General features: G+C 51.2%; 1 protein-coding gene across 1 annotated transcript in view; it reads right to left on the bottom strand.

Annotated features, from left to right (window-relative positions):
- The window catches only part of OPN4 (opsin 4), a 43,525-nt gene that overhangs the window by 15,792 nt on the left and 9,309 nt on the right, over window positions 1-18,424 (bottom strand). The window contains exons 2-4 of the mRNA XM_045024487.1: window positions 13,557-13,699; window positions 10,312-10,445; window positions 729-932 (exon numbers count right to left, since the gene is read on the bottom strand). Coding sequence (XP_044880422.1) covers window positions 729-932; window positions 10,312-10,445; window positions 13,557-13,699 — 481 coding nt within the window. The remainder of the gene's footprint in view (window positions 1-728; window positions 933-10,311; window positions 10,446-13,556; window positions 13,700-18,424) is intronic.

Here is an 18,424-nt window from a genome sequence, read left to right on the forward strand (position 1 = left end):
CTGCTATCTCAGCCAACAGTAAGGGCCAAATTTTCAATTTGTCAAGATGTGAAATATGAACACATACCAATTTACACACACAAAATTAACGTGTGCAAGCAAATCAGCTACCTAATTACTACTAACTGTCATCCTTCGTTAAGATGTCAAGGGCTAAATGGACATAGAGAGTAAACAACCCTCTTACCTCTAGAATTGGTCCCTCTCAATAGGTTGAGGCACATCATAGGGATGTGGAATATTGCACTCTTACTGCCCATACTGTACTGCTTTAAGGTATAAATAGAGGAATGCAGGTTCCTTAGGCTGTCAATATCGCACTTTTTGTGAGCAATGAAAATCATTTTGAAAACTTAAAAACTGCTCATCTGTCCCCTTTACTTCTTATTGTTCAACTCTGCTTGATTGCAGAAGGTTATGCACTATTTTGGAAGCCTGTTTTGCATTATTTTTGCCCTTTATTTTATATGTTTTTTATACAGTGCACTAATGAGATTCCCTGCAAAAGTGTCAATGTAATTAAATGTGATATGTGCAGTGCAATCTTTTCTGCTAATTAAACTCTTTAAGACTCATTAGCTAGAAGCAATCTCCTTCACACTGATTTCTTCAAACTTCATCCTAATACGTAAATTCTGTTTATTCATCCTTGTGTCTAACAGACCATTCTTTAATCCCCCCATTTTCTCCTGGTATCAGACAATAGACTTGTATTATGTCTCACTTACTCCATCCAAAGAAGGGTGGGAGGCTCCAAGCCAAAGAGTACAGCCAGACTCCTAGCAGGATTATCAAAGCCTTCTTCTTGGACATCACCACAATGGAGGCCAGTGGTCGTGTGATCACAAAATATCTGTCCAGGGCGATTGCCATCAATGTGATCATGGATGTAATGCCAAAAAGGGCTCCGCAGAAGGCATACAGCTCACAACCTTTCAATGGAGAGTACAAAAGGGTTAACCAACAGATTTAACCATCCATGCTGTTTATACCAGTATTCCTGGGGGAACATTTATCCTGTGGCCAAGGCTAGTAACACATTACCTAATTACTTTCAGAACTCTTAAGGCAACAGGAAGTTCACTTTTCGAGCAGCAATATACTTTCCAAGCTGTGGGCTGGCCTTGCTAATTATATTATCCATGGATGTAAACGTCAAAGATTTCCTTGCCTTTATTACTCAAGACAGTGACTTAATATAACATTCACTTTTCAACTTCTGAAGTTTCTAGTGGGAGCATTTCAGAGATCCCATGGCAGCTCATTTATATTTCATTTTATTCTAACTCCCATAGAAAGACCTATTTTAGTTAAAAGTATTGTTATAGTCACTCATATCCCATGGAGCAACTCATATCCCGAGATGAGGTCAGCATAGTTTCAGTAAATAATTCAGACAATGGATTGGTTGTCAGTTGTTTACTTTAATTATTTGCTATTTGTGGAACATGACTGGTCACAGTTTGTCTTCTGCTGTTGGACAGAAAGACAAATCTTTAAAATAGGAGAATAATTAATGATGAATGGGAATTAAAACATGCAAATTCATGAAGTGTTTGAGATGCACCAACTTTTTCATTAATATCTGCAATTATACAAATAGTACAATACCTACAGAGCACATATTGGTTAATATATTCAAAAGTCTGCTTTTAATTATTCAGCCAGCTCTAGAGATTAGACAGTTTGTTTATACATCTGTGTATAGTCTTTTCAGTTTTGTAACATGAAGAACCACAGAAACAAGCATTTGTTATTATTTACTTAATTTAATAAACAAGTCAGCAATAACCAACATTTCAATACCATACCTCTTGTTCACCACCCCCACCACATATGTGCAAGATATAATTGCAGCAAGAGAAAGAGTAGCCGCGTACGTAAGAGTCAAATGGTGGGATCCACAAAGGTATTTAGGTACCGAACTCTCATTGATTTCAATGGGAGATAGGCACTTAAATACTTTTGTGAATCCCACACAAAGTGTCTTTATTCCACAGATTTGCTTAGGCCTTATAACAGGTGGGCACCATCAGACTGGCTGTATGATCTGATTTCATACACAGACGGTGAAATCCTGGCTCCACTGAACTCATTGAGAGCTTAGACATTGACTTATAAGGAGCCAGGATTTCACCTTAAATCTGAATCTCTGGTGTGGGTAGGCAGGGTGAAGGGAGAGCTCAGTGAAGCAGTACATAGCTTTGAGCCTGTGGTGAATCACAGATGGGTCATTGGAAAGAATAGTTTGACAAGGTTTAATAGGCTAAGATTAGACACTGAAAGTAGACAGTTTAAAATAAAAAGGTAATTGACACACATTAAAAACCAAGCAATGGGGAGGAAAGACCAGGAGTGGATATGCATATTTAAATAAACCAAACCATGTCCCATTTCCTATCCAGATCACTTTCCTTGATGTTGTATCCCCTTCACCCACCTTTTGTCTGGCTTTGTCTTTATAGATTGTAAGCTCTTTGGGGGCAGGGACTGTGTTTTCCTGTATGCCACTCTCTCACCTAGCGCATTTTGGGCACTTCTGTCACAAACAACAGTAACTCATGTTTGACAAGAGATGTTTGGTAGTTTAGACCCAATGAGTGAAATACGAAGCATGTTCACTGAGACTATTTGGTTTATATTTATATTGTAAAAACTTACGTTTATTGTCAGGCTTTCTAGCAGCAGAAATATCAAGATAAAAATTCCACATTCAAGTTAATTAGTGCCAGTGGCAGAGTGGTATGCTGGGAGCAGATGCTCCTGGGCCTTATTCCTCTCTTTTTTAAATTCAGGTGTGAGATGATTGTGAGTGAATGCGAGCAGCGAGAGAGTATGTTCATTTATCAAACATTAGAGAAGACCTTTTTCTATCTCACAATTCTGGCAGTAATATTATAGACTTAGTGATGTAAATATATTTATAACAAACAGAAACTACATTAGAAGAAAGTTATTTAGGTTGCAAAGTCAAGCATTCAGAAGTTAGGAATTACCAGATTTAAGATTGCCCATGAAAACTTGATTTCCCCTCTTGTGCATCCAAATTTGCACTGAATGAGACAAATGTTCTAGAGAAAAAAAAGTATGTGATCACATAATAAAAACTGTATCATAATGCACATGCACAAAGGGGCTGTGTAGTGAGGCGGCCTGGCTCCCAGCCGCACCTGAGAGGGACGAGCCAGAACAGCCGCCTCAGTGGGCGGAGCCACCACCACCTGTCCCCGCCCCCTGGAAGTCAAGGGGTGGGACAGGAAGTATAAAGGCCCGGGCCCAGCGCTCAGTTGGGCCCCGGCCGCTGGAGAGGACAGTCGCTGGTGCCCGAGCTCCTGTTGAACCGAGCGTGCCCCGAGCCCGGTACCCTGAGGAGGACTGGCCGAGCGTGCCCCGAGCCCGGTACCCTGAGGAGGACTGGCCGAGCGTGCCCCGAGCCCGGTACCCTGAGGAGGACTGGCCGAGCCTGCCCCGAGCCCGGTACCCTGAGGAGGACTGGCCGAGCCTGCCCCGAGCCTGGTACCCTGAGGAGGAGTCGAACCCTCCCGTGCACCCGTGTCCTGAGGAGCCGATGCTGGTGGACCCCCCTACCGAAGCCACGCCGATACAGGTACCAACGGAGGGGGAGATTGGAAGTGGCCCGGGGATAGCCGACCCCAGTCTAGCTGTAGCCGACACTGAGCCTATGTCAGTGTGTCGCGGCCAGGATCCCCACTGACTGCAGCGGATCCACGCTGCTGCTAGGGCCCCGGGCCAGGACGCAGTGGAGTGGGTGGGCCTGCGTCCCCCCTGCCACTCCCTACTCACGGGTGGCAGTCTCCCCCTCACCCCCAACGCTCAGGCGTAGAAGCCTGGACTTACCTGTGGGCTGCTCAGCCCTGCCTGAGGGCCTGAGCCCTGTATCTGTGTCGCTGCCCCTCCCTGAGCTAGGGCTTGGACTTTACAAACTTAAACTGCTGCTCAGCCCTGCCTGAGGGTTCTGAGCCTTGTATCTGTGTCGCTGCCCCGCCCTGAGCCAGGGCTTGGGCTCTACAAACTGAACTGCTGCTCAGCCCTGCCTGAGGGACTGAGCTCTGTACCTATTGCTGCCCCGCCCTGAGCTAGGGCTTGGGCTTTGATAAACTGAACTGCTGGGTGTTTGCTCAGCCCCTGCCTGAGGGCCTGAGCCCCTGAACTGCTGTTTGTTTGCTCGGCCCTGCCTGAGGGTCTGAGCCCAGGACTACTGCCTGCTGCCCCGCCCCGATCTAGGGCGTGGACTGTAAGACTGAACTGCTATCCAGTCTCCGGTAGTGAGGCGGCCTGGTTCCCAGGCACCCCGAAGGTGAAGAGCGACCCCTCACCTGACAAGGGGACCCGTACACGGACCCTTACACGTGGCACCTGACCAGGGACCCTTGCCCAGATATGTGGGCACGGGCCCTTGACCCTTCTGAGAGGGGACCTGGGGGGGAGCGAACCCCACCCCGAGACATGGATCTGTCTCAGCTCTTCACCTTCCTGACCGAAAGCCAGGAACGACAGCAGGCGGCCCTGCTCCGGCAACAGCAAGAGCAGCAGGCCACCCAACAACAGCAACAGCAGCAGATGGTTGAACAGCTGGGAGCCCAGCAGCACCAGCTGATGCAAGACCTGGCCACGCGACATCAGGACTTCCAGAGGGAATGCCTCCACCAGCTGGCCACGGCATTGCCACGGCCTGCGGAGCCCCAGCCGGGGGGCTCCGAGGGGGAACCGCGGCCGAACCCACCCATCCGGCTGACCAAGATGAGCCCCAGTGACGACCCAGAGGCCTTCCTGGTAACATTTGAGCGGGTCGCCGTCGTCGCGGGGTGGGCTCTGCACCAGTGGGCGTCCCTCTTGGCCCCGTACCTGACGGGGACCGCCCAGACGGTCTATCGGGGCCTGTCTACGGAGGCTGCCCAAGATTACCACCAAGTAAAAGCGGCGATTCTGGACGCCCTGGACGTGAGCCCGGAGACCTTTCGCCAGCGGTTTAGGGGCTTGACCTACCCCACAGGGGGCCGGCCCTGGATGGTGGCCCAGGAACTCAGGGAGACATGTAAGCGGTGGCTGCAACTCGAGACCCGAACGCCCGAGGACCTTACGGAGCAAATTGTGTTGGAACAGTTTCTCCATATACTCCCGCCACGAGGGAGAGCCTGGGTCCTCCGCCATCGGCCCTCGACGCTGGCGACTGCCGTCTCCTTAATGGCGAACTTTCTGGCGGCAGAGGCCCCCCTGGGCCTGACCTCGCGAGTTGCCACCCCTGGGGTGGGTCGCCCCCCTCCTGAGAGGAGGGCCCCCCTGGCCCAGACGGACTCCCGAGAGTCCCCCCGGGGGCCCAGGTGCGACCCGCGCCCACCTCGCCTCCCATAAAGCGGGGGACCACGCGGGACTCTCTGGGAGGAGCTGCAGGAAGACGTCCCCAGCCAGGCCGAGCTGACCTGGGACCCTGCTTCTCCTGCGGGGAGCATGGACACCTACGCCGGGACTGCCCGACGAGGGAGTGCCATTTCGGCCAAGTTTACTCCGGGGAAGGCCGCGCCCGGCGTCCCCAGGCCGCCAGAATCACGGTGCCCGTGGTCCTGGAGGGGTCCCCAACGGTGGCTCTCATTGATTCCGGCTGCGGTCAGACGCTGGTCCGCCAGAGCTTGGGGCCCCAGGCCGATCCCCACCTGGGTGCAATCCGGTTGCAATGCATCCACGGAGATACTTGGCCGTACCCCAGTGCTCAGGCCCAGCTAACAATAGAAGGGGTCACCCGACTGATGGTAGTGGGCCTCGCCCCGCGCCTGGCGTACCCAGTGATCCTGGGCCGTGACTGGCCCGAGTTTTCGGAGGTCCTCCGCCGCCACGCCGGGGAATGCCCGAGGATCACGCCGGCCTGGGAAGGAGAGCTGCTGGAGGCCGTAGAGGGTGAGGAGGAAACGTCCGAATCCCCCGAGCAGCTGAACGAGTCAGAGGACTCCCCTTCAGGGACCCTAGAGGGCCCCCCACTTCAGAAGGACTTCTGCCGCGACCAGCGGGCCGACCCCAGCCTCAAGCGGGCGTATGAACAGGTGGCCTTCATCGACGGCACCATCATAGACTCATGCCAGGCCACCCAATGGCCCCACTTCGAGTTACGGCAGGAACGCCTGTACCGGGTGGAGAAGGACCCCCGGACAGGCGAGCTTCAGACCCAGCTTCTCGTTCCCCAGTGTCACCGACGAGCCGTCATGAAGCTAGCCCATGACGTCCCGGCGGCTGGACACCTCGGCCAGGAGAAAACGTTGTCCCCGATTTTGACGTGCTTCTTTTGGCTTGGCGTGCATCAGGAGGTGCGGACTTACTGCCGGTCCTGCCCCGACTGCCAGTTGGCTGCACCAGCCCAGACCCCTAAGGCACCATTGATTCCCATGCCATTGATTGAAACCCCCTTCGAGCGGGTGGCCATGGACTTGGTAGGCCCGCTCCCCAAGAGCACGGCCGGCTTCCAGTATATACTGGTCCTGCTGGACTATGCTACCCGGTTCCCCGAGGCGGTACCCCTCCGGACGATCACGGCCCGTAGCATCGCCAACGAGCTTGTGAAAATCTTTGCCCGCATCGGGTTGCCCCGAGAAATCCTTACGGATCAGGGTACCAACTTCACCGCTCGGCTATTATGGCAGGTGTGTGAAGTCCTAGGGATTAAGCAGCTGCATACGTCCGTTTACCATCCGCAGACCGACGGGCTGGTCGAACGCTTTAATCGGACCCTGAAGAGCATGCTACGAAAGTTTCCCCCAGACAACCTCCGACGCTGGGACCAGTTACTACCCCCACTGCTCCTGGTGATCCGGGAGGTCCCGCAGTCTTCCACGAAGTTCTCCCCATTTGAGTTACTATATGGCCGACGGCCCCGAGGCCTCCTGGACCTGATGCGAGAGACATGGGAACAAGCCCCGTCCCCTGCCCAAGGCCTCTTGAAATACGTGCTGCAGCTTCAGGAGCGCCTGGCCCAGGTGGGGGCCCTCGCCCGCGAGAATCTGAAAGACGCCCAGGAGTCTCAGGCACAAACCTACAATCGCGGGGCGCAGACTCGCGAATTCCAACCCGGGGACCGGGTCCTACTCCTCCTCCCGTCTAGCGAATCAAAGATTCTGGCCCAGTGGCCAGGGCCATACGAGGTGATCCGACAGGTCGGGCCAGTCACATATGAAATCTACCAGTCCGACCGGCGGAAAAAGAAGCAACACTACCACGTAAACCTTCTGAAACCATGGCGGGAGCGAGAGGGGCTGTTGATTATCCTCTACCCGCCGGAACCTGAGCTGGGCCCCCAGGTGGCCGAACCAGTGGACTCCGAAGGCCCCCAGCTCGGACCAACCCTAACGACAGAGCAACTTAAACAAACCCAGTCTCTCTTATTGGCATTCCCCCACACCTTCACAACCCATCCGGGGTGCACCACTCTTGTCCAGCATATCATCCAGACAGAGCCAGGTGTGGTAATCCGAGGTGCAGCCAGGCCTTTGCCCTACCACATGCGGCCGATCGTCGAGGAAGAGGTACGAGCCATGTTGGACTTAGGGGTCATCGAACCAGCCTAGAGTGAATGGCGCAGTCCAATCGTCCTAGTCCCCAAGCCAGATGGCAGCAGACGGTTCTGCATTGATTTCAGGCGCATCAACGCCATCTCAAAGTTCGATGCGTACCCGATGCCCCGAGTAGATGAGTTGCTCGGCCGGTTGGGAGAAGCCCGATACGTCACTACTCTGGATCTGAGCAAGGGGTATTGGCAGATCCCCCTTGAACCGACCTCCCGGGAGAAGACCGCTTTCGCCACCCCCACGGGCCTGTACCAATTCACCAGAATGCCCTTCAGCCTCCATGGGGCCCCGGCCACATTTCAGCGGCTGATGGACCGCCTCCTCCAGCCCCACCAGGACTACGCCGCCGCATACCTGGATGACGTCGTCATTTATAGCCGTCAATGGGAGGATCACCTCAACCGGGTGGCCGCAGTCCTGAGGTCTCTGCGGGCTGCCGGGCTGACAGCCAACCCAAAGAAATGTCGAATCGGGTGGCAAGAAACAAACTACCTGGGGTATACTGTCGGCAATGGACTGGTAAAACCTCTCATAGGGAAGGTTCAGGCTATTGCCTCCTGCCCCCCGCCCGCTACCAAGCGCCAGGTATGCCAGTTCTTGGGGCTGGCTGGCTACTATCGACGTTTCATCCCCAGGTTCGCGACCATCGCAGCCCCCTTGACCGGATTGCTGGCCAAGGACAGTCCCTGACAGATACGGTGGACCCAGGAGTGCGACGCGGCATTCCAGACCCTCAAGGACAGCCTCTGCCGCGAACCCGTCCTCCGCAGCCCTGATTTTGATCGGGCCTTTATCCTCCAGACCGACGCCTCGGAGGCGGGACTCGGCACGGTCCTCTCCCAAGAGGTCGATGGGGAAGACCACCCGGTCATCTATATCAGCCGGAAGCTATTCCCCAGGGAGAAGAACTACACAGTGGTGGAGAAAGAGGCCCTCGCTATAAAATGGGCGTGCGATGCCCTCCGGTATTATCTCCTGGGAGCCCCGTTCACACTAGTTACCGACCACGCCGCACTCCAATGGTTGGCCCGGATGAAAGACCACAACATGAGGCTGCAGAGGTGGTACCGAGCGCTACAGCCTTACGCCTTTATGGTCCTCCACAGAGCTGGGAAGGACCACGCGAATGCGGACTTTCTTTCCCGGCTGGGAGGCATGGACGGGTCCGGCCCCGCTGCACGGGAGCTGGACTTGCGTGGGGGGTGTGTAGTGAGGCGGCCTGGCTCCCAGCCGCACCTGAGAGGGACGAGCCAGAACAGCCGCCTCAGTGGGCGGAGCCACCGCCACCTGTCCCGGCCCCCCGGAAGTCAAGGGGCGGGACAGGACGTATAAAGGCCTGGGCCCAGCGCTCAGTTGGGCCCCGGCCGCTGGAGAGGACAGACGCTGGTGCCCGAGCTCCTGTTGAACTGAGCCTGCCCCGAGCCCAGTACCCTGAGGAGGACTGGCCGAGCCTGCCCCGAGCCCGGTACCCTGAGGAGGACTGGCCGAGCGTGCCCCGAGCCCGGTACCCTGAGGAGGAGTCGAGCCCTCCCGTGCACCCGTGTCCTGAGGAGCCGATGCTGGTGGACCCCCCCTACCAAAGCCACGCCGATACAGGTACCAACGGAGGGGGAGATAGGAAGTGGCCCGGGGATAGCCGACCCCAGTCTGGCTGTAGCCGACACTGAGCCTATGTCAGTGTGTTGCGGCCACGATCCCCACTGACTGCAGCGGATCCACGCTGCTGCTAGGGCCCCGGGCCGGGACGCAGTGGAGTGGGTGGGCCTGCGTCCCCCCCTGCCACCCCTCTCACGGGTGGCAGTCTCCCCCTCACCCCCAACGCTCAGGCGTAGAAGCCTGGACTTACCTGTGGGCTGCTCAGCCCTGCCTGAGGGTTCTGAGCCTTGTATCTGTGTCGCTGCCCCGCCCTGAGCCAGGGCTTGGGCTTTACAAACTGAACTGCTGCTCAGCCCTGCCTGAGGGACTGAGCTCTGTACCTATTGCTGCCCCGCCCTGAGCTAGGGCTTGGGCTTTGATAAACTGAACTGCTGGGTGTTTGCTCAGCCCCTGCCTGAGGGCCTGAGCCCCTGAACTGCTGTTTGTTTGCTCGGCCCTGCCTGAGGGTCTGAGTCCAGGACTACTGCCTGTTGTCCCACCCTGATCTAGGGCGTGGACTGTAAGACTGAACTGCTACCCAGCCTCCGGTAGTGAGGCGGCCTGGTTCCCAGGCACCCCGAAGGTGAAGAGCGACCCCTCACCTGACAAGGGGACCCGTACACGGACCCTTACAGGCTTTCTTAAGGTCACACAGGCAATCATAAATCTGGCATTTCTTAACTTTTTAATGCTTGACTTTACAACCTAAATACTCTTCTTTTAATGTAGTTTTTAGTCTAATTTCCTCTGGGTTTTTAAAGGACAAAGATAGAAACAAATTCTGATTTATGCATCTGTTATCAACTCCTCATCAAATACCTGTCCAAAATTTGAAATCAAACTAATTGAAAACTGTCAAATTTCAGTCTGTATCTCATCTATACCACTAAAGTATAAATAACTCCAAGCTTGTTCTAAACCTTTTAACAAACTTGGACTGAGTCCTGAATGCTCAACAAAACTTTAAAACAGGCAGGTTATATGTGCTTTCGGCTTTAGTAACTATAGTATTGCATAGCTTTGCTACTTATACTGTCAATTATTAACTTGAATTCATTACCATGGCAACAAACTAAATTATCTTTCAAGAGATATATGTACAGACCTTTCTTGCCAAAAATCCAGTGCTTGTGGAGACTGGTAGTGAAGAAAATTGGAGCCTGTGTGATGGACATTAGGAAGTCGCTAATAGCTAGATTGATGATAAACATGTTGGCTGGAGTTCGAAGGCTCCTACTCCTACAGAGAAGAGATCAGAAGGAACATTGCAAAGCGCTAATCTGTGAGTAATTATGCTATTACTCTTTGCTGTATGCAGTGTTATTGTAGCCATGATGGTCCCAGGATATTAGAGAGACAGGGTGGGTCAGACAGTACCTTTTATTGAACCAATTTCTGCTGGCTAGAGAGACAACCTGTTGAGCTTACACAGAGTTCTTCTTCATGACCCAAAGAAGAACTGCGTATAGCTTGAAAGCTTGTCTCTCTCACCAACAGAAGTTGGTCCAATAAAATATATTATTTCACCATCTTGGCTCTATGTTACTCTTTGCTGTGAGCATTTGCAGCTTCACAAATATCAACGTGTTGAATATGTCAAGCTACATCAAACTGGCTTCTGATTTTCCTGAAGAGAGAAGCTAAATGAGCCACCATAATTTTAATAGCGCACTCCTTACACTTCTTTGTGCCTTAGTAGAGGATATGGCTTGGTTTTGATAACCAGCTCAGAAACAGGAATAGAAGACACTGTTCTCTGAATACTCTGACCCACTGCACCCTGTGTCCATGATTAACAGGAAATTAAAGTTGATGTACTCTATGGATTTTCTGGATCTGGGTCATGCAGAGCTGAGGGGACATTTTCCACTGCTGATGAGATTAACAGCAATTTACAAATATGGGGATTAAGGAGGCTGACTTTATACCACAGACAGCATTTTATTTTATCTGAACTCCTCTCCATGACAGGCAGTTCACTGCACCAGACACTGAATTTGAAGGGACCTATTGCCAGACTTATTACATCCCCCACCTCCACAAATTATTCGCGCCAACATAATAGAGTGTCCTGTAGTGTTTTTGTACAAAATATTTGCTATTGAGAGTTCTTAATATCAGTACTTTCTGATTCTGATTTTTTATTCTTCCTGAAATTGTGACACTTTATCTAATGTCGCTGCAGCTGTTTTCCTGAGTTTTCAGTCTCAGACACAATTGGCCAGATAATATGTTGCACCTCCTGAGAGCTGTAGCATAGAAGATGCATTCCAGGAGGATGAGTGTGTAGGGCAAATAATCGTTTTTGCCCCCAGTGTAACTCAGAGCTGTCCCAGGGGCACACATCATTTCAGTCACTCCCCTCCAGCCCCTGACAATCTTTATGCATTATAAGGCTGTCTCAAGAGGTTCTGTTTTCCTAGAGAAAACTAACTCCTTTAGGCAGTTGGTGGTTTGTTATTGCTATGCAACTACTGATAGAGCACCAATGGTGGGCATGTGTAGTATCAGTACACCCCCAGCTCTGCAATTCTACTCTAGTCTTCCCACCCGCCTCAACATTTTTAGATAGCTCCAGGGAGAGACACGACAGCCAGCCCCCTCACCTGTTCCCTACCACAGACACAGCTGTTGCTGCCAGATTTCCTGCTGAGCTGCCGCTTCCAGAGTGGGACACACCACAGTCAAGGGCCGCTCCAGGCCCCAGCACGCCAAGGGCGTGCTTGGGGCGGCAAGCCGCGGGGGGCGCTCTGCCAGTGCCGCAAGGGCGGCAGGCAGGCTGCCTTCGGCGGCTTGCCTGTGGAGGGTCCGCTGGTCCCGCAGCTTCTGCGGACCTCCCGCAGGCACGCCTGTGGGAGGTCCACCGAAGCCGCGGGACCAGCGGACCCTCCATAGGCAAGCCGCCGAAGGCAGCCTGCCTGCCGTGCTTGGGGCGGCAAAATGCCTAGAGCCACCCCTGACCACAGTACTGTTTTAATCTTCTCCCAGCTGCTGCTGTACTCTTCCCCCACCCTGTTTAGGCTGTATGTTAGCATCTTCCTGGGTGGGCAGGCTAAGTCCCAAACACCACAGAAGGGTGAATATTTGCTATAAATGCTCTTGTTCAGCCTAGCTCAGTCGGCAACGTATCAGTCTCATAATCTGAAGGTCACGAGTTTTGTCCTCAGAGGACACATACTAGAGGATCACAAAATGGCCCCTTCTGACCTTATAGTCTATGAAATGTAACCGAAAATGTTGGGGGGGGGGTCTTAGTTCAGGGCAACTGCACCTGTCTTCCCTTTCTGTGGTCCATCAAGGGCACCCCTAGGCTTAAGGCTCCCCAGCCATCATCTCACTTGGGTAGAGATCAGCATCTGTATCCCATCTGACCGGGGTATTTCCAGGCTGCAGTGTTATTCCCACCAGAAGAGAGGCTGTCTAAGCAAACCTAGTTGCTTTGTCTTCATAGACCAATAACGATGTAATTGCCCACCGTTATAAGTTATCACATCGCTCTTTCTGAGCCTGCACAGTTTGTTCTTCAGATAAAAGCATTACAGAGAAAACATTAAAAACAATAAAAGAACCTACATGCATGCTAAAAGTATACCAGAGAGCACCCCTTCAACAGGGCCTTGGAAGGAGCAGTCCTTGGAAGTCCCACCCAAAGGTTTACATGTGGTTTCTACTTCATCACTCACAGCCTTATGGGGCTTTAATAGGCCAAAGTCCTTCCAACCCTTCCCTAAGGATTGGGGCCCTCTGTGGACCAGAAGTCCTGTCCGTTTGCTGGATCTGAACAAAAAACCCTGAGTCAATTTACCACCAGATTATTTATCCCAACATCCTTTCTTTGTCCACTGGTCTCTAGAATCCAGTTTGAACCTTTGAAGAGACTGTGAATAGGTAACAGGCCTTCAAAGGGCTGATATCCAGAGGAATTACATTAGCATAAACCTAGAGAAGTTGCATACAATCTCACAATAACACAAACAATTGCACTTTAAAAATGTATTCAGCTTAATTCAATAAGGTTTAATTTATGCAATATCCTGGATAAGCCTGATTGAATTAACTATCACAGGGAGTTGTAACAAAATTCTGAGAGATTGTTTTGGGATAATTGCACTATCAAAACCACCAGCAGCCAATTATACCTCACCTTTCATTAAGGCCTATTTCATATGCAAGATAAGAAATACAAGGTCATGGATCTGGGTTACTTTGATGCACAGCTCATTAGTTTGCATTAGTACAATCATAATGATAGTGTTCCTGTATCACATTTCCTTAACACAATCCCACCAGTATTAAAGTCTATCCACAGAAATATTTAAGACACACAGAACAAACACGATGTATATGTACCTGCAGAAAGCATAGATGACCAGGAAGTTACCCAGCGTTCCAGTGATCCCCACCACCAGAATGACAGTTCCAATTGTGTAGTGGGCATGGTCTGGAACATCCAGTGTAGGGAAGGCATGAGGAACATCTTGCACTGTCATTTCCTACAGAGCAAGCAGGAATTCATAAATGCACAGTGGTATATCACTGAATGAGCTAGCATCTGCTATTCCTCTGGGAGATGAGATGGTTAAAGGAGGTTAAAAGCTGGATGAAAATGAACATTTTGGAGTAAACTAATCCCTTTCAAATTACATTTATTTTTATTCCTCTTTTGCAAATAAACATGCCAGGCATGGTTGTATCAGCAATGCTTGAGTCAAAGGCCGTTTTTTGTTTTTACTACCAGTTTAGTGTTTCAGAGATTGGAAAATCTAAAGAAGCAAACAAAACCAAAACAAAATACATAATAGTTGACAGAAGTACACTGGGACTCTATTGCATTTGACCTCAAGGAATGCTGTAAATAACAGCAAGTGTATTCTTGGTAATTTTCACCCTATGAGAATTTCAAAGCCTGTGGTAAGGTTTGATTTCTATTATTTCCTTAAATCATTGGATAGTTTTCTAATAAATAAATAAATATTACACTGCTTTAGTGAAAATGGTAAGTCCAGTTGATAAACACTTGTTTATTCAAGCCTTTAATACAGTAGAAATCTGGTTTTGCCCATTGAATAACCAGTGCTGAATTACTAATACCCTCAATACCTAATTACCTTGTAGTGTTGAACAACACTGTTCCTTACAGGTTAAATGGAGGATTGAAAAAAAAAACATTTTTTTAAACATTTGTGTTAGGTACAAGTTCCATTTTTATCATGGCCCCAACTTTGTGACTTAGACAATAAGATAACAGCTAAGAGGCATAGTGACCTGATAGCAGTGGAAGATGGAAGGGGACAGATGCCCAAACTGTCACCACCCTGCCCACCTTTGGCATGCATACCCTGAGCATGTAACTTTCTATGGTCCTAATGGATCAACACAATTCAGGGGCATAGGCAAGACACAGTCCCAGGCTAGCTGCAGGAAAATCCCAAATTGTGCTACATGGGGACCTAACCTCTTTCAGACATAAACAAGTCAATGTCTAAATATAGGAAATGGTATTTTGCATCTCAGCATATGTGAGGTCAAGAGATCCATTCCCCTGCAATAATTCTAATCCTCCCCAAAAGGAATTTAACTCTTGATGCCAGGACAAGCCACCACAGATGCCTCTAGCCTTGCCCCCAGTTCTCAGTCCACTATGGTATATCCAGATTGAAAATATTGGCTTCCAAGTCCAAGAGGCGCACATCACCTGGTCAAACGAGACCACAATAATTATAGGTAATGCCCTTGTGATTCAGAATCAGACCCCCAACCCGCAGATGAAGGAGCTAAAACTCAGTCAGTTAATATCTTTCTGCACCTATTCTACTGCCACTGATCTGCATGTGCCTTGGTAGTAGCTCTGACCGCACTAATATGATCTCTGGAAAAAGCAAAGAGCAGTCCTGTTTCACCTGGATTAACAGCTCAGTTCTCTTGTCCACAACCAAGCTTTTCCCACTCTGAGATGCAGAACAATAACTTTGGGATGGTGAGGGTGCTGTCATCACAACTCATAATTCAGTTGAGTTAGCTGATACTATCACATGCCATGATTACTGAACTGCAAGAATCGCACTGGTCCTGAATAAAGCCCAGTTGAGATCCTTGCTGACATGCAGCCACCCACTTCTAGGCCCAGCACAGGATGTCTACTATCCAGATCACAGCCTCTCCTGTGACCAATCAATGACCGCCTCATGACTTTACTAAGCCTTTTCATGCCGGTCTTGATCAGCTGGGGATCAGATGGCTTGGGTCAATTATCAGATCCAAGTGGGAAGGAGTCATAAAAGGCTAGGAGAACCCCACTGGGGAAGAGTGTTGCAGGAGGGGGAGAGAGGCATGTGGCAAGGTTAAACCCCAGGCAGGTGGCCAGGAAATAGTCTGGAAATAAGGATCTACCTTGTGAAGAGCCAGACTGCTGGAAGTGGGGAACCTTGAGAATCAGTGCTCTGTAAGAAAGCATAAAAGAACTAAGCCCAGGAAGGGTGGAAGAGATCCTTCTATATTATGGGACCATTGTTTACTTATCCGTGCTCCATCTGGGTACAAACAAGGGACCAGAAGGTGCTGTGAGACAGAAGGGGGTGCTGTGTAGGCTGACCCTGCTGTAAATACAGATGATCCAAGCAAATCCCTGAGAAAGGAAGGAAGGTATGAGCTCCCCCTGCCAGCAGTCATCTGCAGGATTGTCAACAAATTGAGAGGGGAGGGGTGTTCATTTCCTGTGCAGTACGGGAGCAGCCTAGACTAGTAGAAGCAGCTGGAAAACGTCTCTAAATTGTCATGTTTAATGTTGCTAAGAGGGATATGGAAGAGGGTTTCAGCTCAGTTGGAGCATCTCCTACCAAGAATGCGGGAGAAGGGATGGAAAGCGGAGTTGTATAGAGCTTTGTGTGGTGTGGGGGGGGCAGGGATAGCAGTCTTCCCAGAAATGCAGAACACACAACATGCATCTCATGGCAAGTAAGATGTGGGGTAGGGAGTGATAGGAAGAGGCCCACTTCCAGCCAACACTAGCTGCCAGCTAATCCTAACATCCCTTATCTGTGCCAGAACTAACTGATAGCAGACATCCTAATAAAGGAGGCCAGCCATGGATGAGGCAGCTAGGACATGGGGTTGCCACTTCTGAGGCAACTCCCCCCTCCATCCCTCCCAGGCACCCACCTGACCCTCTCTTCTTCCCCTCCATGGGACCGACTCCCATACGTGCCTCTCCCCTTCCCGCCCCGGCTACACTGCATTATGCGTACCTGTGTCCAACCACCCATATCCCAGATTTCCTAGTGCCCACCCACAACCAGGCAAGTCTAAGTTTGTGCCTGGTGAAGTGGGGGAAAACTTAACCGTCCACCAAACATGACTGTCCAGACGACAAAAACATAGGCCCATGGGATTGTGGGATACTTTTGGAGTATTCAGAGCATGAATCCCATTGGGCCGTGTCTACACTGCAGAGCAATAAGGCTAGAATCCTGGGTCCCAGCTTGATGCAGACTTGACTTTCCACCCTTGCGAAGTCCTGGGACCCTGGGTTTGGGCAATTTGGGATAGTTAGAAGGGGGAGTTAGACTTGAGCCTCATTTTGAACCCTGGGCGTACACTGCAGTGTAGACATACCCTACACTGCACTGTAAGCTCAGACTCAGACTTGACCTAAAACTCCTTCTGTTTACATGCAAATCTCTTGCACTTGGATCTAGGGTCACAGGATTCTGTGAGGGCTGCGGGTCCAAGCCTGCATCAAACTGGGACCCAGCGTTTCAGCCCTATTGCTCTTCAGTGTAGATGCAGTCCCACTGAACTCATGCTCTGGATGCCCCCCAAAAGTATCCCACAGTCCCATGGGCCAATTTCTTTTGGCGATTCTTGGGATAGAGAGGACATCGACTCTAGGGAAATGGAAACAGCCCCCCTTGGTGTAGTGCAGCAGTTTGGTGAGTCAGCATTTAACCCTTCTGACTGCCAAGCTGCAAACACCTCAGAGCCATCTGTGTTTGCAGTGGAGACGGAACAGAAGTCTTTTGGAAAGCGCACTGCTTCCTGTTTGTGGGAGCACAGCCAGATTTTGGTAAATCTCTGGTACGAGGCCAGCAAAACAGTGGACTTTAGTAAGAATACCAAGAATGATCATGCATACCAGCAAATAGCAAAAAAGCTGGCAGCATTGGAAATTTTCTGGAATGGTGACCAGTGCAAGGAGCAGATTAAGCAGCTGAAGACTGCGTACAGGAAAACCAGGGACAAGACCTGCACCTCAGGCAACTTGCGGACAGCATGCCCATTTTAGGAGTTTGACTGGGTACTGCATAGAGCCAATGCTGGTGCATGCTAACCTACCCATATGGGATGGCACTCTGCTGGCCCCAGAATCCAGCAAGGGGACTGATGAGAGCCAGCGGCAGGTGCAGAGTGAGGCCAGCAAAATGACTGGCCTCAATGACTGTTGAAACTGGATCCAGAGGAGGCTTTGATACAGAAGCAGTAGCAGCACATCATGGGGCTGTACTCAGAGGAGCTGTTTGATGCCCCCCAAAGGACCCAAGGCCAAAGTTATTAGAAGCCCCAGCTAGCAGCGTCTCTCTCTAGTGGCGGATTGTAGATCAGTGCCTTGGCTTCCCCCCTGCCACCAGGGGCGGCTCTACCTATTTGGCCGCCCCAAGCAGTCATGCGCGGGAGGTGCCCCGGAGCCCCGGGAGCAGTGGACCTCCCGCGGGCATGACTGCGGAGGGCCCGCTGGTCGCGCGGCTTGGCTGGACCTCCCGCGGCTGCGGACGGTTTGCAGGTCCGGCTGCTCCGCTTGAGCTGCCGCAGGCATGCCTGCTGGAGGTCCAGCTGAGCCGCGGGACAAGCGCCCCCTCCGCAGTCATGCCTGCGGCAGGTCCGGTCGTCCCGGGGCTCCAGTGGACCTCCCGCAGGCATGACTGCGGCAGGTCCGCCAGCCCAGCCTGCCACCCCCCCGGGAAAGGGCCACCCCACGCGCGTGCTTGCCGCGCTGGGGTCTGGAGCCGGCCCTGCCTGCCACTCCGAGGAGTGTAAAATGGTGACCAGGAAGTGCAAACAGTAAATACACCTTGAAAGTGAATTTTTACTGGGAAGGCACAGACTTTTGCTAGGGCATTCCTGTTTCTTAAAAACAGTAACCTTACATTGCCATGCCTGTATGTACGCCGCTCTGTAACCACTCAGCAGTGTAACAAACCACATGGAAACAGTGAACTGGGGGA

The sequence above is a fragment of the Mauremys mutica genome, chromosome 7 (genome assembly GCF_020497125.1).
Source record: "Mauremys mutica isolate MM-2020 ecotype Southern chromosome 7, ASM2049712v1, whole genome shotgun sequence".
Taxonomy (NCBI): Eukaryota; Metazoa; Chordata; order Testudines; family Geoemydidae; genus Mauremys; species Mauremys mutica.